The following is a 20955-nucleotide window of genomic DNA, read 5'->3' as shown; positions in this document are numbered from 1 at the left end:
AACAAGATATAAAGAAACAGTTAGTAAGAAAATAGAAGATACTATTTATATAGCAGCAAACAAGCAAAGTACAAATCTTGCAACTCAGCAAGAGGCCCAGAACTGTTCTGCCATGCAGCAGAATGAAAGCAACAGACTTAGTACAACAGTCAAAGAGCAGGACTTCCAAATTAGCATTAGAGCTCTGAGACACTTCAGCTGTGCTTGTAATACACAAGGCCAAACAACTAAGCAATATTCTCTACTGCCTACATACACATGAAACAGAGGGCCATGGACCACCTCAGCAATAGTCTGTCCCTTTAACCTTCTGTAAGAAAGCATTTAACCTGAAAAAACAACAGCACTTGCAGTCCTGGAGGCAGGCACATAACTTTCAACAACTGAAACAACTTTTTAGGCTAAACACATTACACTGAGTTTCCAGACATATTTCCTCTCCCAGCCCCTGTCATTAGGCTTCATAAGCACAGGCCCAAGTGGATGGTTCGCTGTTAACATGCTACTGACTCCAGCTGTCTTTCATGTGTCCATCCACCACTTCCACTCTCATAAGCAGCATACAAGGTAGAACTAGAGTTGCAGCATCATGAACTTTTACAAGGTACAATTAAGCACTGAACAAGTGTTCTCACTAGGTCATGTGGGATTGGGAATATACAGAGCAGAGCATCTGATGCTACTCTTCATGTGATTTAAGTTCTCTTATCAGTTAATCACGGATATGTTCCCAGCTAAATGGGAATAAAGGGAAAAAATAATAAAAAATAATTTAAAAAAACACTCTTTCTTTTAAAAACTGTGATAGAATCCACAGTGCTGAAAATTTGCTTGAGGAACTTAATGAACTCATTTCTTGCTTAGCCTAACAAGAATTATTGTGAAGACTGTAGTAGGGAAACTGGTCAAGGACAGATTAAGGATGATATTTTGGTCGCTGCTTGAAACTACTGGTATTAAACTTCCTTGATTCTCTTAAGCCAAGTGAAACATATTAGGCAGTGTGAAGAATAGAATAAAAATATTTTTTGTGATTTGGGTTGCTCAGATGTGTTCACAGCATCTTTTCAGCACTGCTGGAGATGTAACATAACAGTATCTTTACTACCTGAGACAATGGAGCAACTTACCTCATCACAATATATCCTAACAGGTTTCAGTGCTCCTTTGAAAGGTTCAGGGGCCAGGACAGGGAGACCTTGGAGAGGAATGATACTTCGATTTACTTGGATAACCTTTTCCCCTTTTGTCTTTTCTGTCAGCATGGGCACAAAATGCCTTTTAGTTACATATGATTTTTTTATTATAGCCCTCATTTCATGTCCAACTGACGATGACTGTAGTACTTTGAGAGAATCAAGGAAGTTTTACAGAGTGTTCTCATTTAAACCTGTACATTTTGAATCTGACTACATCAATTTCTTATCGCAGCAAGCTTGTTCTTGGTTCTGTCAACACCATGCACTTGGACTAAGACTCTGAACTAAATGCAATTTGGCTTCCTTGTCATAAAGCACAATTTGTCTTTCTGAATTCTGCCTACCTGCAAGATTTTGTCTTCTTGATTCTTCTACCCCTCGGAGCACTGGTTCAAAGGTAAAACTACTACTGTTTTAGTATTAGAAATGTTTGACCTCTCTCCGATAATGCTACATGTAGCATGTGGTCAAAGGACAGGGGGAAGAAAAGCACTGCTAGTAAACGCAAAACAGTAAATCAAAGTAAGGATCCTTTCCAAGGCATATCTGTGGGCATACAGGAAAGCTGCATAGAGTCCATATCCCAGACTCAGCACATTTTAGATTACAACGCCAGCAATGTAAGGTTACAATCAAGGATATTGTTTGTATTTCACATAACTTACCTAAAATTTGGCATGATTTTCCAGACAACATAAAATAAAGACTCCGGACTAAATGCAGTTTGGCTTCCTTGCCATAAAGCACAAAGTGTCTTTCTGAATTCTTCCACCAGTGAACTAGAAAGAATAAAAGGTGGTGATGAATATGGACTTGCATTATAACTCTACAGGTTTACTAGCTCCATGGTACAAATATCACAGAATCACAGAATTTTCTAGGTTGGAAGAGACCTCAGGATCATCGAGTCCAACCTCCAACCTAACACTAACAGCCCTCCACTAAACCATATCCCTAAGCTCTACATCTAAGCGTCTTTTGAAGACTTCCAGGGATGGTGACTCCACCACTTCCCTGGGCAGCCTGTTCCAATGCCTCACAACCCTTTCAGTGAAGAAGTTCTTCCTAACATCTAACCTAAAACTCCCCTGGCTCAACTTAAGCCCATTCCCCCTCGTCTTGTCACCAGGCACGTGGGAGAACAGGCCAACCCCCACCTCGCTACAGCCTCCCTTGAGGTACCTAAAAAGAGCGATAAGGTCACCCCTGAGCCTCCTCTTCTCCAGGCTGAACAAGCCCAGCTCCCTCAGCCGCTCCTCGTAGGACTCGTTCTCAATATCAGACATCACCTTGCATAAAATTGTAATGGCTGAGTATTACCCGTTTTAGTACTTCCCACTGTTTATGTCTTAAAATCCTACTCATAACGGACAGGTTTGGAAAATTACATTTCAAATGTTGAGGACTCACTTGGATACCTATTCACCTTTCACCGTTATACTGTATACTCTGCTAATGTGGTCACTTTAAGGCTTGCTTAAACAGGTTACAGACTCTGAATGTCATATCCACATGGCCATATTTTAGCTGGAATTAAATAATGTAATATTTGGACTAGATATAATAAGCACTTCTTAAGCTTACTTTAAATGCAGTTACACTCTAGTGCTCTCAGGTTTTTTTGACTGCCTCTCCCTGCAGCACTAGGGCTACATGAGCACACTGCAAGTGACACAAGTTTCTTCTTGTACAGCAAACTATTCTATGAATGAGTCCCTCTAAGAATCACTTTTCTGTAACTCTTAACACTGAAAGCATATAGTGGTTCTACTGCTCAAGCATTTGCTGTTTCATGAAAGTTCAGTGCTAACAAGGAACACACAGCTTACACATTGTTATCTCCCTGGCTCCTGGTATGGTAAGTTCGCCTGCCTGCTGTCTTCCCATTCCTCAGCTCCACAGCAGGTAACTCTTTGAAGTAACAGCAGAACTGCTGAATGTTACTGGAGAAAAAGAAAAAATGAATGAAAACCTTAATGGGCAGAGAATAAAGAGATTATGTATTCTGGAGTCTGTTCTTTGAAATACATAAACAGAACTTCATGTGGTGATAAAATGATGGCAACCCAGAACAGTTTTTTTTTTTGTTTGTTTGTTTTTTTTTTTGTTTGTTTGTTTGTTTTTTGTTTTTTGTTTTGTTTTGTTTTGTTTAAGTATTTTTATCCAAAATACAAGAAGTAATGTAGCAAATGCTTCTGTAAATGAATGGTGGGTCTATAAATATAATAATCATCCCAAATACCTGAAATAATTACATTTTGGCTCTGCTTTGACTAGGAGATGTTGTGATAGACTGAGGCATCAGAAGGTATTCCATGAAACAACAGGCTGCAGCTGCTGAGGAGGTTAACTCAAGGTCCACTTCCACCTATCAATTCAAAGCTCTGCCACAGCAGTCCCAGTAGTGGAACACAAGCATGTGCTTTGACTCCTGCAAGGTCAACCGTGACTGACAGAAAAGAAGATACCTGAGCGACTGCAGGATTGCGTTCATGAAACATGTATTCCCCAGGTTCCGAAGGCCTGTGGCACAAAGGGCAGTGGTGCTTCCCTGGAAGTGAGGATGGTTAAGTTAAAGATAGATGTATCACTGCTCCCCCACTTTCTTCACACAGAGCTGTTACTGTTAAGCAACATAAATTTTAACAATAATTAACTACACTTTGTGAAAAAAGCAGTTTCAATGCCAAAGTAATCACATGACCAGCCTTGCTGACTGAAGCTCCAACCTGACATGAAACCAATTTCTTACTCATTATCAAAAGAAAGCTATACAACCTTTTTTATTCCCCCCTTGAAAAAAAATTTTTCAACAGGACAGTACAGCTTTAATCACAGACTTGTATTTTGAAGTATTTGTGTGCATTTATGGTAGTAAATATTCTCACTCCAGTAATGTTCAGTGAGAACTGGATGACAATTTCCCTGAAGTGTCTGAAAAATGAAGATGCCAATCCTTATCCATCTAGTTCTGTATCTAGTAAGTGTAGTGTGGCAGCCTGCAGGTTTTTAAGTCACCAGCACTGACCTGTTTGTCAGGGAGGTTTTTCAAAGACAGATCTTTTTAAAGACAGTTTATCTGGGAAAGATACAGTCAAGTTAGACTGTGCAAAGAATAAGCAACATGTTGAAGCGACAAAAAATATATACTATTTACAGTCTAGGAACTTCAACAGGTTAGAGCACTATTACACACAGATGAGTTTGTTTTTTGCCAAATGATATGAGGCCGGGAGCAGAAGCAAGAGAAATGTGGACAGTATTGGCATTTACTGTTTCTGCAATCCACAGTACTTAGAAACATTTCTTCAAGTTCATCACATCTTGGGATAGTCTTTATTGTTCTAACAGAATTTAAAACTAAACTATCTTTCAGTAGTTGTCTCAGAATGAACCTATAACTTGACATCAAAGACTGCATGCAAATTTAGGTTACCAAATATATGTATTCAAAGGGTTCCAATAAAACATTTTCCCTTCAGATTTACCACAAAAAAACATCCCTGGTGAACTAATGTCATCAGGGTATTTGTGAACACGTTATCAAAAAATGTTATTTACATAGGCAATTTAGGAATTTGGTAACTACTGCTTAAAGAGAGAACTATTTTCCAGTAAATGACAAAAACTAAGTACAAGTACCACTACATTGTCCTTAGCATATTCCCCTCTCATCCTTATCCAGGATGAGACAGCATAGCATTAATGCTATCTTTTCTACATAACAATCCAATGTGCCAAGAATAGAAGGATCATCTGTTGCCGCAGGCAATATTCAAGTATTAATAAAACGGAGAAAACAGCACTGTCTAAGAAGAATAAAAGCAGCATTAAGTTTATGCTTTTCTCATTGTCTTCTCAATATCTAGATGTTGCCTAGAATTTTCCCTCTCATTTTTAGTAGCATTGAGTTCTTCAGACAATGACACTATGAGTTTTCATAGCAGAAAAAGCAGAAAATCACTCTCTCTCCAAGATTTCAATCCTCTCAAGATTGGGACAGTACAAGAAATACACACAGCACATTCAAAGGACCCTACATCAATTGTAGGCAGTGCATTTTCAAAGTAACTAAACCCATAGACTTTACAAAGCAGCAATTGACTGCTTTGCTCTCACCCCCACCCTCTTATTTCCATTCATACTCCTCTCAAGAACGTCTCTCCTTCCCAGTCAGGCAATTCTTTCTCATAGCTGGAGACAGCCATTACTTCAGCTCTCCTGGACTATACTGCTTGTCCCCAGGACTGAGGAGAAATGGCCCTCCTCTGGCCTTCCTGATGGCCAGGGGTGAAGAGGAGGCAGATGCATACAGCTGAGTCACTGTCTTCCCCCTCTCCCTACTTAAATCTGGGTGAAATGATGAGCATTACAAATTCCCTCACCTCAAACCACAGAAAACAGAGGCATTTGGGTCCCAACATTCTTTGACTGAAAGAAACTATGTAGCCTTTCTGCTAGGGCTGGACTGTGCTCTCCTGAGTGCTATTCTGCAGATGTGAAGTTAAAACATGAGGAAGATGAAATATGAGATTGAGTATAGTTTTCAGAATACTCCACAGCTGCTTTTGAAAACAAGTTTTACCAATTGCTTTTTAAAAGTGTTAAAGCTTATTGCTATTTCCTAATAACTATTCTCTTATTCCCTTCTAGAAAAGGAGTGCGCCCGCTTCTCTGCCTTCTTTCTACACTGTAAGAGGAACAACTCAAAAACAAATTGTTTGCTTAAAAAAAAAAACACACAAATCTTATTTCTAGCTCTGTTTCAATCCCAATGGGTACTATCTAATTCCAGTTTCCCTGATCTCACCAAACACAGCAAAGCTCAGTCAAGGCCAACAGAAATGCAGCGGAGTATCAAAAACTCTTGTGAGAAGGGGCTCTTCTAGGTGTGTGGTTAGGAGATGAGAAAGACAAAGTATATGCCAAGTAGGATTTGGGTAACTGACATGTATTTTTAAATCTAGTCCAACTATAAACCTCAAGAACTTTAGCAAAACTCACTGTACTGGATCTGTTATACTTACATTTACTTTTAATAACTTGCTGTTCATAGATGAGTTTTCCAATAGTTTTCTTTTCCTATGTCTGTCTGATGTAAAGGCTGAACTGTTGGAAAGCAATTAAAATATGTTACTTACTATAAAAACAAAATGTTGTATGAAATGGACAAGAGATGATCACTGCATTAGACATTAGGATGATTATATCTGCCATCAATTGTCATTAAGACAGCAGAGAGCTTCCTGATTGCAACACATGCTTTTCATAGTCTTAAAATAGACTGCATTTCTCTCGGAGTACAGGCACACATCCTATTTTCAACACTAATGTCTCAGTTAATTGCATTAAGTTATGCATGCTACAATGTGTGCCCTGAAGCACGGCCTTATTAGCATGCTATTCCTGATCTGAAACATACCCGATCTATTCCTCTAATTAAAGGAATGCTTATTGTAGCTTTCCATAAAATACTTGTATCAGAAGAGTCATCCTAAACCTTGAGAAAGACAACTTCAAAAAAGCAGGATGAAGTAAAGTTACCAAAGATTAAAGAAAGTATTTTAAGTGCTATCACTTATGCATTATAGCTGACTTCTCTTGGTTAAAAATACATCAGCTTATAACATTTCTGTAAGACTAATACAAAGTTACAAGGACAACAAGTTATTCTTTTCCACATCACTGGAAATTACTGGGCCCTCAAGTTCCAGACTTCTCACCAATCTAATAGCAAAATTTAACTTGTTCCAGCTTTCAGGCTTGGTTTTATTTTTATCATTACTTACAATAGTGCCATGTACCTTCAAAGGAGCTAGATCTCCCGGACACCTCCAAAATATTTGTGTGTATTTCTCATTATGCTTACATATCTTTACATCTTACTACATACCTGAGAAACCCATCAAAAGAAGAATGGAAAAGATTGAAAATGTTAATACTGTTTTCTGAGTAACTAACACACTTCCTCGGGAAGGATCCAGAACTTTCCAACCTCACAGCAATTTCTTAGCAGGAGTGGTATTTGAATTCTGGGAAGCACCATATTAACATGTACTTAGTATTATGGAAGATTTGCAAGCAAACTATGAAAAGACTATTTGCTATCTAGCACTGGCCACGGCATCTGCATCACAAAGATTATAGTATTTACTCTTCAGTGGAAGAGCGCCAGAAAAAGCCGCACGAAAAACATGTCTTTTCAGTACAATTTTAAGTTCACAAACATTTCTTAATCTTTCTGGTTGGAAACCAAACTGCAATTAACATGATAACTACTTCCACTTGCATTTCAGTTGCAATTTCTCTGCTCCAGAAACTTTTCCTGTTTTTGATAAAACTGTGATTCTGTTCTGAAAATTCTGTCCCTTTTCTAAGGAAAAGGACGCTAATCGTTGGTGATATACCAAGAAATTTATACACAGCTTATACAAGATTCAGAATATAAGAAACAAAACATACAAGATCAGCAAAAAAAACAAACAAAACAAAAAAAACACACAACTCTTTGTTCTGCACCTCTGCTTCTCACTGATGAAAAAGCATTTTTAAACATGCACTCTATCACAATTATACAGGCACCAAAACATATATATTAAATACATATATAGATATAAAACAGAAGTACCACTTACATGATGCAATAATGTAAGTTCACCCAAAGCAATCTGGGTATAAACACGCTACTTACTTTTCCAAGTTCTGTAGGTGCTCTCTGACCTTCTGTACCAGTCCCAGTTTGGTATCATTGACTACAAAATCATCACAGCGATAACTGCAAGAAAAACATTTATCAGAATGTACAAAGGAAGTACTCTAAAACATTCATGCAAATCTATGTGCTGGAAGCACTGAAGTGATTCAGTGGAAAACTATAAGGAGAAGAAGGAAGCACAACACCTACATACTGAGCTTGGTTCCCTCTGAAAATTGTCCTATAACAAGAGGGTGTAGAGGCAGTATTTCATTACATGTTTTGTCTTCTAGCTTGCTTCTTTGTTAGAAATCAGAAGTAATACCTACCACTCATCCCAGTGCAGAATTCCAATTCAATAAAAATTCAAACATGCTGTGTAACCAAAACCAGTACTAGCAGACAACCCATTGAAGATTTATCAAAAAATATGAATAAAGATCAGTAAAGAGAATACAACTTTTTATTTATGAATAGTATAAATCAATTTATTTGAATACTGTAAGACTATCACTAAAAAACGATGGGTCTCCTTTCAAGAGATGCCGAACAGATACCCAGTGGAAAAGCTTCAGCTACGGAAAAAGAACAGGGAAGACGAACAAAGAAATGACATGGCTTGTCCATGTCACACGAGGAGTCTGTGGCAACTCACAACCCATGCTCCAGCCAAAAATATGACTTAATTCTCTCACAGTTTTTATAAATACAGCAACACTTATAAAACTTGTGGTTTTGCGTGTACAAATGTAACTGAGCTGAAAGAAGACAAACTGAGCCTCCACTACATAGAAATGAACGTAAAGTGAAGGCCAAATCAAAATGGCCTCTGAGCAGAAGTGACATTTTAAAGAACCAAGCCACAAGCATTTCTAACAAATGTGTTTTCATCACTGGCATACCAAGGATCTCAACTAAATACATAAAGTCTTTTTTTTTTTTTTTTTTAAATATGTGTGTATGTGTGTGTATATATATATATATGTGTGTGTTCTGCATCAGTCTTTCTTCACTGTGATAGGGATGCTTTTAGTAACACAAGTTGTTGATGCAGCTTACTTGAGGAGCACATAGCCCAGCATTCCAACACCTAGTTCTGCAAAAACAGAATGTAGCAGCTCCAGAGCTGCTAGCTACACTGCTTACAACTAGGAGGCCAGAAAAAGGCCAGATTTCTTCTGTGCAAATCATACTTTCCACGTATATATAGAAAACATACACATATACATAAAGATAAAAAAAATCACCAAATTTCATTGGAAAAAAAATATTTACAGATGCAGGCTGTAAGCAAAAACACCAAATTAATGTTAAAGGTAACATTCACAATTACTAAGTAAACAACAGTTAAGAAAAAGTTCACAGAAGTCAACTCTCTATGATTCTATGATGTTCTACAAAGACTTCAAGCTTCCCAAGAAGTAAGGATGGCAGGCGACTGAACTCTTTCTGGGAAGAAAATTAGCTTACGTTGGTTATGCTTAATATCACAACTTGAGCTATTTCTCTCATTTTCCTTTGGCAAAGGACTGACTCAAATATGAAATACATCCTCATCATCTCAGGTTACTTCTCTGCTGGAGCAGATTCACACTCTGCAAGTTAATGAAGCTATCTTAACTTCAGGCACAACTGGAATTTACAATATTCTTTGCTGCATACATGTAAATCTGTAATGTAGTCCAAAACCAACAGTATTGTTGGTGTTAACTCAAACACTGAATTCTTCAAATGACTACAGAGTTAAAAAAGTGAAGTCCCTTTCCACTAAAAGGGGTCTGCAGGAACAGTCTGCTCAGGATCTCTGTTGATTTTTTCCTCTGAAAAGAGAAACTTAATACAGCTCTCCAAACACTGAACACAACAGTTATAACCTTCAAGATCTTACATAAGAATCCATAAAATAGCCATTGCAAATAAAGGTGTTTTTTTTTTTTTTTTAAAGCTCACCACAGATCCAGCTAGTGGGGGGGGGGGGGGGGGGGGGGAAGAGTAAACTTACTTATTTTGCAGTCAAGTTTTACGCAGACTTGTTCAGCATTATCAGCTGTTTACATTTATAAACACGTAACAAAAGCAGATGTAAGCTCACTGAAAGCCTCTAAGCCTCCTTATTGCTACAAGTACAAAAGATGATTTAATCTTTGCTCCTGTTCCCTAAATATCATGTTAGCCCTGTGTTTAATCTGACCTCATGTAATAATTGCATCTTTACATAAAATTGCAAGTTAGCACTTTCCCTGAGATAGAAGAATAAAACTAAATATATCATTAAACATTCCTCCACCTTAGGGTACTTGCAGGAGTGGAAAAATAATTTTAAAATTCACTTAAAAATAAGACAAACCTCTTTTAATTCTTTTTAATGGGCAGGTTTTTAAAACACATACCTAATAGCACTGAGGATTCAGCACTACCAATAGAAATAAAACAGCCAATCTATTCTGGATAAACAAAGTCAACAGCATAGGAAGGAGTTTAGACTTTTTTTACACACCCTAAAGGTAAACTGCTGAGAGATTGCTTCCTATATGCAAAGCTGACTTTCAAAAGAGATGTTGAATTTGTGATCTTCAGGATTATCACAAATTAACAACACATCTTTTGGCATTCAGTAGTTCTACAATATGCTTGTAAGGGTGAACGTACAGAACAAATTCTATCCTTTGGGGAGGGTCCCTTATATGTATTAGCACAGTATTTTCTTCTCTATACACTGTCTATTTTTAGCACCTCTGCTAACTCCAAGGCCTGGTCTTTTCTGGCCGCCTTTGCTGCTTAAAAGGCAGCAAGCCAGTGAATGTATGCATTGCTCTGGGGAACATTTATGCACAATGTTGTCGGTTTCAGCAGGTCACAGAACTTCACAGTATGTTTGAAAAGCCTGATTAGAGGAATCATAGGACAAGAATAATATTTAAAAAAAATATCTGGTTCCTTAGTTGTGTTAACACCTGATATGATTAAATTAAGAGCTCAAGTTTTACTGTCATCATAATTGTCATTTACCTTCTTTAATTTTCACTGACTACAGAATACAAAATTACAGTTTAAGTAATCTCATTTTCTGTCACTTGTGCTAGCACAGTAAGTCTTTTTTTTAAAAAAAAAAAACAAAAAAACAGAACCATTACAAAAAGAGTAAACAAAAAGAAAATTTTAAAGACCGTGGCACTTAGATATTTTTACATCAGCTCTTGGGGGGAGAACATTAATGACAGGGAGGCTAATAGGTCTGAAGTCTGACCTACAAATTGTGTCTGGGATTAAATGAACATGGGAAACATATTATGCAAATACATAAACAGGGCAGCCTTCCTCTTTCTGTGCTAACCAACTGTCTGTTCACTAGGCACAGAGAAAACAAATTTACAAGAGTCCTCTTTCAGTAAATATATTTCTGAAAGCAGGTTTTCTTACACCTATCACTTTACTTGTGTACACAGAATACCAGCAGCTAGAACAGCAGAAGAAAGCATCATACAATAGCCTCAAGAGAATAAAGACCTGTACTCCTTGTAAGCTCTTCGTGCTTAGTAATTTAGAACTAAGTGAAAGGCTGGTTACCAGCCAAACAATGCAATTCAAGTCTTCCTCAGTCTCAAACGTGACCAAAGAATCAAGAAAAGCATCCTTTTCTCATAATAAATTAAAGATTAATGCTTTCTCAATTTTTCTACTGTGAAGATTTAAAAGGCAAATAGGAGGATATAGAAGAAAGATCAAAACCCTCTGGAAAGCAAATCCTTATTTTGCCCAGTACTTGCTGACCCCTCAAGCATGTCTGTGTTTCTCAAAACCTAACAAAATTCATAAATGCAATAAAAACCTCACCTCATATTAAAAATAAAAAATAATTCCTATCATTTGGGAATTGACATGTTTTCCTTTCAAAGCTATGTTGAAAGCCTGTGATCATGTACAAGAAAATATACATGCTTAGACTTCCACACTGAAATGCAATTACAGAAGACCGCTTTGCTTTCGGTTTATAATGAGAATGCACATGAGCTAGATACAAAACTCAATAAACCATGTTTGAACAGTCACATGGCGTTTTCTCCCTTTGGACTGACAACGATAGCTAATACAAACCCTAGACTGCGCTCTCATGACTGCCAGAAAAACAGGTGGCATTAAATTAAAAGCCTTCTTATTCTAACAGAGCCCATACAGACCTGCTTTCTGCTACTATCACAAGAGCAAATTAGAATCCATAGGATAAAAACAGAACAAGAGTTTTTTACTCAGATTTGTGTTTTAAACAAATCTCTGCATCTAAAAATATAAAAGCAGTGCAATGAAGTATCACCATTATTTTTACACTAGAAGCAAAATTTAATTAAGTCTTAAGATTGTGTTTCCTTGACTTTCAAATTACTGAGGTTACCCATATTACTTTGTATAAAATGCTGATCTTAAAATAAAAGTTGTCTTGAAAGCAACATCATTGCATAAACATACCACTGTCTACTGGATTCACATCTGCATTGAAAAAAACTAACAAACAGCATTTGAAAATTCAATCTCCACAGTAGCTAGTTATGACTGGAATTCACCCAACCATTTACTTCAACTGGCGGGCATTATTTGATAGCAACTGTTACAGGACTGCCTGAAATAAAGGGGCAGAAATTGGTCTAAACGTTCTTTGCTTCATCTTTTTACGTCTAAGCTTATTTCCACTGAAAAATAAAATAATATAAAAAAATTGGGTGTAATATCAAATCCGGGTATCTTTTTCTACCAGGTGGAAGAAACCGAAATGTCCTAATGAAAGCAAAGATGTACTGTTTTTGAAACTTGCTCAGCTTTCCATTAGTACAGGAGATTTGTAATTTGCTAGTGTAACAGGAACTGCCCAAGGCAAAGCTCTTTACAATTAGTTCCAGTTCAGCCAGAGATGACTCAGGCTTCTACTTTGATTACAGCAGAAAAAAACATCATATGCTAAACTACTTCTGTCCTACTACAAATATGCTGTGAAACACCAATGAGCTTCCTACGTGTATGCCTACTTAGTCCTCACAAATGTATTTTATTTCAGTAACAAATCTCATAGTCCTCAGTTTGAGTATTATTATTTGTAATGCCCATATTGGGTTTGAGATGAGGTCAGCAGAGAGCTCTGACACATTAGTGTAACTCTTCAAGCCTCAGCAAGTTTTAGCAGACTGGGCGTAAGTACTATTTGTCACTGTAAATGGAGATATAATCAAGATTTCAAAAACCCCTCTAAAATTCCTGCATACATTATTACCTCCAACGTGACTAAAAGATTATATTTAAAAAACAAAAGCCACAACATAACAACATAGAACTTGAGTTGTTAATAGCATTAACTGGGAAACTGGAATTTCCCACAGCTGTTCCAATGCTGGTAACACATACATATGTTATTACTTAGAAAAAAAATGTTTTCATACAGGAGCAGGCAAAATTGGCGGTCATTTAAATAAAATGTAAGTAGAAGCAAAATCCCCATACATCATAAAGTTACTCCCACGTTCTCTTAATACTCTTACTTTCTTCTGTACAGCTTTTGTCATTGCTACACATGCCGTTTGAATAACTTCTGAGTTGTTGCAAGTAAAATTTCTTCAGGTGAGATAAGTACAATTTTAATTGCAAGGGATAAAAATATTTGTTACAGAAGTATTCCTCATAAAATTGGATACCCAAACTGCAGCTAATAGATTGTTCCCCAGTAAAGTACACAAAGACATGATTTTTTTAAACAAAATAACACTCATCAATGGAACTGTATATTACATAATTTTAAAGGACCATAGGACCATAACACTGATTTCCCTAAGATTTGCACTGTCTAAAACCTGCTCTGCCATACCCCACAAGTACTGACATACATGAAAAGCCATAAAGATAATAGGAAAAGCAGAAGCAGCTGTCAACAGTTTTGCTCAGAGGTGAAGAGGATGGGAAGATGCTGAATGCACAAAAGCATTCCTTTCAAAAGGCTTCCAGTCTTTGCTCTCTGGATGGTAGAGAACCTGATATTACCAGTATAACTATTAAACCTCCCTGAACAGTGCTCTTTTCTTTCTCTACGAAACTGATAGCATTTATCAACCCAGGCCATTCTTCTGTTAAAAGAATCACTTCTGTGATTCTGCTATTTAATCTTGAGAAAGAAGTTGATGCTGCTTCCAAACAGGATCCATCGCTCTCCCAAACTCAAACAGGTTATACCAATCATCAACAGAAACAGGCCTTTCTTTCAGAGTGAAGAAAGGAAACATTGGGGAAAAAATAATAATAAACAAACAAACCAAAAAACACACACATTTACACATCTCAAATTGACATCTGAGGAAGGATCTATAGTAAATTACTTTTTGATATTCTGACTAAAGGACCTATGAAAGGCTAACCAGCTTGCAGAAAGGAGTAAGTACAACTGAACAGTAGTCTTTGCAATGGAACGATAGGTTCTCAACATTCTCCAAAGCAAACTCTAATCTATGTATATTTATATCAAAAAGTTTGCGCTTAGCCATTTAAAATGGAGTGTAGCTGCAATCCATGCTACAATACACATGCAAAAGCAGAGTTATTTCATAATGGCTTGTAAGCAGCCAAGAGATTTAGTGCTTAAAAGTGTGTAATATAATGCTTCACAGGCGTTTACAGTTTGTACCCTCCAGTATGCAAAAAGTTGTCAACTTACAGTGTTGAAATCCTTACCAGTATGTACTGTAACTACTGCAATCCATACACACAGTATGCTGAACTTTCTCTTGTTTTTCTGTTTTCTTATGGTTGGTCATAGGAATCTGTGCATCTTCATAATGCTTTTTTGCATGGCCATTCACATATCTAAAATAAATGTAAAACAGAAAAAAAGTCTTATACTCGTATACAGGTACTTAACCAACACTCAATGAAAAAAGGACAACAAACAAGCAAGTACACATTAACCTAATACATATCCAGTATCACACAAAAATGAAAATTGGCAATTTACCTATGTAAAAATGTTGTCTAAATTTTTCAAGTTTTTAACCCTTTACTCTCCCACTTTGTCCAAATTAATTTTTCCATTTTCTTCATATAAACCAAAAACTGGCATTCTTGTATCACAGCCCGGTATCTGGGCCTTGACCAGACTGATAGACCTTCATGACTAAGAAAAACATTAGCTCCCATTTTCCAAACCTGTTACATGGTTAGTTCTCCACGCTGTTTTCCCATATACTTTTCTTACAGGTCTACTTTGTTTTTCTTCCCAGCACTATTCATTTTTGTGATTACTTTAACAGTATGCTAGCTCCCATATGAAAGCACATTCATTTTAAGCCCTCCCATTCTGGGACAATGATTTAATATTACAGCATTCTACGCTTCATGAAGTTCATAAATTTGAAACACTCTAGGGCGTGGGGTCACATAACTGGAAAAGAAATTAAAATCCTACAGCTCTTTTGCTGATACAGTGAGTATTTTCACACTTGAAATTTAAGGCATATCTAGAAATGTAAGCATCTTTGATTAAAAATAGTGTCATTACAAATGTAAGAGCTCTAAATAGCAACTGAAATGTCATTAACCCTTAGAAGTGATCAGCTCAGGTGACTTTTAGTTGTGTGTTCCCTCCCCCCTCCCCTCCCTTACTTCTTGTCTGTTGAAATCAGCAATGCTAACTACTAGGAACTCTGCATGTGCTCCACATGAAGGTCTCCCTATTCCACACTTGTTCTCACATGCAAGTATAGACAATTCTGCTAACGTGCTGTGCTAGTTACAGCAATGAAGCCATGTGGCTACAGACACTACTGTGCTGGCAGAATCCAAACTAGACAGTCATGCTTACAGGAGCTGCCTTTCTGCCTAACAGTGTAAAGGACAGGTTTGTAAAGCTAATTCCACCAGAAATGCTCTGGTACTGTAACATGGTTGGTAACGTTCCCAGTGGCTCTAACCTGGAGGATGTACTTCAAGTGAAGACCTGAAAAGCTTCCTTTGATTTCAAACATTATCTGAACAGAAGGATATGCTGTGTGCCTGCATTCAAGCACCTGCAAGATCAAAAGTGCTCCCATTACAAGGTATATCACATTCTTCTCATTCAGTTATTTTCAGTTCTAAGGATGGAGCAGTTTGAAAAGTCAAAACAAACTGCATACATAACTGACTCAATGCCAAGTAACTGTACACAGAGTCAGAGGTGGACAGTAATAGCAAAGACTGGTAACAAAATCAATAAAATAGTCCAAAACACTTATTTTACACCTTCACATACTATGAAATAGCTCCACTCTCTTGCCTCTCTCCAAGTATAAATTTGTAAAAGAAATAAGAGAGAGAGGGGAAAAAAAGATTTTTGTACTAAAAAACTCTGAATAAGAGAGAGAGAGATTATTAAAATTGTTGCAGTTACTCATTGCTATCCTGATCAAAGTAGTAAAACCTGAGCTTCACTGAATCCACTTTTAAAGACAAACTAAGTTTAGTGATGATTTTCCAAAATAAAAGCATACCAACACAGGTGCTACCCTACAGATGAAAACATGCTCATATCTCAGACACTGTCTAAATGTCAACACTGACTGTATCCTCACTAGTTTGCACATCTCAAACATTTATAGAGTACCAACAAATTCTCTGGCATATAAACAACAAAATTGGCTGTATCATTCCTGTACAAATTCTTTTGGTGGAATTCAACTGATAGACATATCAGCTGTACTCTGAAGGAATTGCAATAGTACAATGGTAGATGGTTCTTACATGCTAAGATAATTATTTTGTTCAAAGTAACAATGCAGTACATTTACAGTATTTTCTGTTTAAGCTGAACAGTTGCTATTTTACTCAAAGTAAGCTGTACCCAATTTGGATTTGTGGTTTCCAAGAATTCTTATTGTTTTTATCTTATTAAAATAGAAACATCTTTTACTGAATTGAGCTAACAACAGTCCATGGAATTAGCTGTTCTCTAGGCACTCTCTGAGCTGATCAATCACATTCATCACAAGCTTTTATTTTGTAAAAAAAATTATGTTGAATGTATTCTCCGGACTCTCAACAAGGTAGCAAAGAAGTGTGTTTAGCATAAGCATATAATGTTAAATAATATCATGAAGGTTTCTTTCACGAATTACAGGACATTCAAGATTTTTTTTTTAAGAAAAAAAAAAAAAAGCCTCATTCAAGCAACAAGGGAAGAAAGTAGAGGTCTGATTAAACATTTTTCAAACTAACACTTAGTACCCACCTTCCACAATGGACACTCGAGCACGTCAGACAGACCCATGGACTTTTATTTGACCGGCACACTACAAAAGACATGAAAAAAGCATCAAATGAATTGGCTCTGATATTACAGTTATGTACTGTACACATCCTGAGTGCTAGCAGCAGGTCTGCCCTGACTCCACCTTACAGCACAGTTACATAAAATAGCTAGTCACATTTATTAACCCATATTAGGGACTAACAGACTAAAGACTGAAGAGCTACTGACACTAAAGCACATCGACCTTGAGTCTTAGCCACAGGCTATTCATTTGCCTCTTTCTTTACAAGAAAAAATTACATTTTTTGTCTGTATTCCATCCACGCAAAGTCTACTTCATTTTGAGATATGATACAAAAGTATCAGAAGCACAAGTTGCAAAAACATTGGGAATGTTTAAAACATTTATTTTCATTTTTAATAAGGCAGTCCACTGAACACAGAAAAGAAAAATAGCCACAGCTCTTCACTTCTGTTTCATAAAACATGTACAAGAAGCCATTTTAAAGAGATTGTGAGAAAGCCTGTTGATCTATTAAGAAGCACACAGAATAAATAATAGTGTAACACATGATAATCCACACCATTTATATAATATTCCTATGCAGCAGCGCTGGTAAAGGCCATATCCATAAGGATTTCACCATTTCAGACACACACATGAAGCTGAATGATTACAATGTAGTACAGTGCTATGTTTTGCAATCCATTTAAGACATCAGAAAATAACTGTAATGTTATCTAAGTTTTCAGTTAAGTCTTCTAAGTAGTCTAGAAAAATTAACTTTCAAATTAAACACGGATGTTTTTAAGCAAAAGAACTGGGAAAAAAAAAAAGCAGATACTAGAAGATGAAGTACCATCCCAGGGTGGAGTCATAAAAACTGGATATTCTGACTCCCACCCCAACACAGCAGCAAAGTCTCTAAAATTCAGATTAGAAACAAAACAAACACAATAAATAATCTGTGTAGGCAGAATACAGAGAAACAGACAGGGAAATCAACATTTCCATTAGTCAACTCAAGATTAAGTATATACATCTTTATAGACAATAGCAATTTTGTAACTACAATTAAATCGATATTGATTCCTCGATTTCTACAAGAATCCCAATTTGGATCATGTCAGCGAAGGAGGAATGCTGTGATACATAATGCTTAGATTTGAATGAAGTAAAAATGTTAACAACTATCCATTACCACAAAATTTACAAAAATCTCATTACACTTTCAAATACCCAGCTAATATGAAGAGGAAAGAAAAATGCTAAGTGCACTTCTGCAAGGCCAAAAACCAACAATTAAAAAGACAACTTCGATTATCTCCAAAATATTACAAGGTACAATGCCACCTGATTTGTCTATACATATATATAAGCGCCAATCAAAAGAGTCACAGAGGAAGAATAAAGCATCAGAAGCACCAGGGTCTGTAAGTGCAGGGTGAAGAAGGAACAGAAAGAAGAGGATTAAATCCTAGCATACATGCAAAATTATTTGCACTGTTATTTAGTGCAGAAAAGCTTGAGAAGAGAACAGCCTTCCCTGTCTGCAGGCATGCTTCAGAGAAATTAACTGGGGAAACTGAGGCATGCACAGGAGCTGCTTTGGGGCAGCATCACCTGACCAGGTCAACTTGGGATGGCTAGCAAAACTCAGAAGTCAATTCACCATGCTACAAACCATGGTACCCAGGAAACTGGTAAGATCAAATAGTATCAGAGAGAATTAAGCTAACAAAACCAAGAAAAGTTTCTTTATCAAATTACCTGCTAAAAAAAAAGAAAGAAGCAAGAAGAGGGTCAAACAGGAGAAAGCTTACTACCACAGGTATTTAAAAGAGTTAATACACTTTTTCAGAGATTTTTATTTAAGTCAGATGGAAAAATAAACTAACTAAGCTAGCTAGCTTTGAGCTAACATTGCTTCTTAGAGAATTATTTTATGGTTTCTATTTATTATGACAAATTGTTGTTGTATTTCACTTCACAGCCCCAGTCCATAGAAGAGGAGTCTTACTATGCTCACTGGAAAAAAGCACAAATATTTCTGCACTGTAAACCAGCAATATTTCCACATAAGTCTTATTGAAGCAGATACTTTAAGCCCTTTGGTAAAAACTCCAGAACGTTTTTTCTTTAATTGCTGCAGTTATTTTACTTGAGAAACACATTTGCTCACACTGCCTCCATTTTCTATTGCTGTTTTTTCAGCAATAAGCTTTCACATTTCTAAAGCTGATCGTTCCCACAACTGTGATGGTAGTCTTGCAACAGAAAGCAGAGAGCCAAGTGGAGCTGTTCTGGCTTACACTTCGAGGAAGAAGTTTGTCAAATTTGACCAAAAGTTTATTCAGAAAATCAACATTCTACACTGGCAAACAGAAGACAAAGGGAAAGGGAAGACATTAAATGGCCATCATCAGGTATACATGGGCAAAAAGGATCACAGGTCTGGCTTGACTAGTAATTTATTTCTGTAAATTACAGAAACTGAAAAGTAAAAAATTAACCAGAAGGAAACAGAAGCCAAAACCATTCATGCACTTAAATATAGAGTGATATTTAAGAGTTCCGTAAGTGCTACATGAAGAAAACACTACCATTATTTGACATTTTCCTTGCCAGGAACATGAGACAGCCTTCCTAGGACTAAAATTCCAGCAGAAATCTCCCATCTTGCAAATAATCTCTTTGCTTTCACTATGTTATCATCTGTGGGTGGAACCGGTTCTCAACCAGTAAGCCAAAGAATCAAGATGCAAACATTTAATTTCCACTATACAGCAGGCATTTATAATTTCACATTTGCGTATTTTAATTTTAACACTGAGTGCTTATTAAGTGTTAAATTACACTTAGGTTGTATTCATTCTGCAGAGTTCACACCAGGTTTAAGTGCTCTGCACAAGGCCAGCAAACAAGCCCACAGACTCTACACATTGCCAGATAATATTGGTCACTAAAGTTTTCCATCTTCATATCAGAGAAAAGGAAAAGACGGTTCATTTGTTTGCTTTAGCTTTTAGGAGGAACTTTACTCCAATTGCATCACATTAGAACTGCGTAGTTTATCTTCTGCACAAACATCTCCTCCCACAAAGAACTCAAATAACATGGAAGCGACTCCCACCAAGATTAAACATAGAAGCCAGTATTAAATTGGTGACCTACAGTTGCTCTGCTCTGTGAGGATTACACACTTCTATTTTTTAAGGTTTCTGAAGATTGCATTCTGTATTTCTCTGAGGCTGGCTCAGTAGATACCTGCGTTACAGCTTGGCTCTCTAGGTATTCCTCAATCCAGATCTTGAAGCAGTTACTGTCTGTTCCTTATTATTTATAAACTAAATTAGGCTGGCAGCTTTAGCCATTCGTCAGGACCCTAACAAGACAGGCCCTGTGGAAAGCACAGCACAAGGACAGTCACTGCCCAGAACTGCTTATAATCTAAATTAGGCTTCATGTGTAAAGAAAGTGCAGGTTATTCTTCTCAAATGTAATGCTGACATGAAGGCACAGGCTTAAGAGTAAATCAGAAACAAGAGATGCAGATTGACATCAAACCCCTTCTCAATGCAAAGTACATCACACAGCCCTGGAACTTCGCCATTAAAACAGACTTGCACATTTGGGGCTTTCAGGTTAGGCAATTACTAAGGATTATGAGGAAGGACTCTCAAACCTATTTGTACAGGTCCTTATATCTTTACTTCTCTCAGTCATCAGTATTTAAAGTAGGATGTGGGGGGTGATTCTTTGTAGCACTATTAAAAAAAAGAGATCTGCATTACATTAGCAACCC

General features: G+C 36.9%; 1 protein-coding gene across 4 annotated transcripts in view; it reads right to left on the bottom strand.

Moving 5' to 3' along the window:
• The window catches only part of USP3 (ubiquitin specific peptidase 3), an 84242-nt gene that overhangs the window by 7645 nt on the left and 55642 nt on the right, over positions 1-20955 (bottom strand). For 3 of the 4 annotated variants that reach the window (XM_032194633.1, XM_032194631.1, XM_032194632.1), the window contains exons 2-8: positions 17129-17189; positions 14599-14730; positions 7891-7974; positions 6227-6308; positions 3668-3750; positions 3029-3142; positions 1865-1978 (exon numbers count right to left, since the gene is read on the bottom strand). In XM_032194633.1, the coding sequence (XP_032050524.1) occupies positions 1865-1978; positions 3029-3142; positions 3668-3750; positions 6227-6308; positions 7891-7974; positions 14599-14681 (560 nt within the window). In that variant the 5' untranslated portion in view covers positions 14682-14730; positions 17129-17189. Of the gene's footprint in view, positions 1-1864; positions 1979-3028; positions 3143-3667; positions 3751-6226; positions 6309-7890; positions 7975-14598; positions 14731-15833; positions 15905-17128; positions 17190-20955 lie in introns of those variants that run through there. The other variant, XM_032194635.1, reaches the window with a different exon arrangement.

Source organism: Aythya fuligula, chromosome 11, assembly GCF_009819795.1.
Source record: "Aythya fuligula isolate bAytFul2 chromosome 11, bAytFul2.pri, whole genome shotgun sequence".
Taxonomy (NCBI): Eukaryota; Metazoa; Chordata; class Aves; order Anseriformes; family Anatidae; genus Aythya; species Aythya fuligula.
Note: the sequence above shows the minus strand (reverse complement) of the source record. Positions and strands in the feature narration are given on the sequence as shown.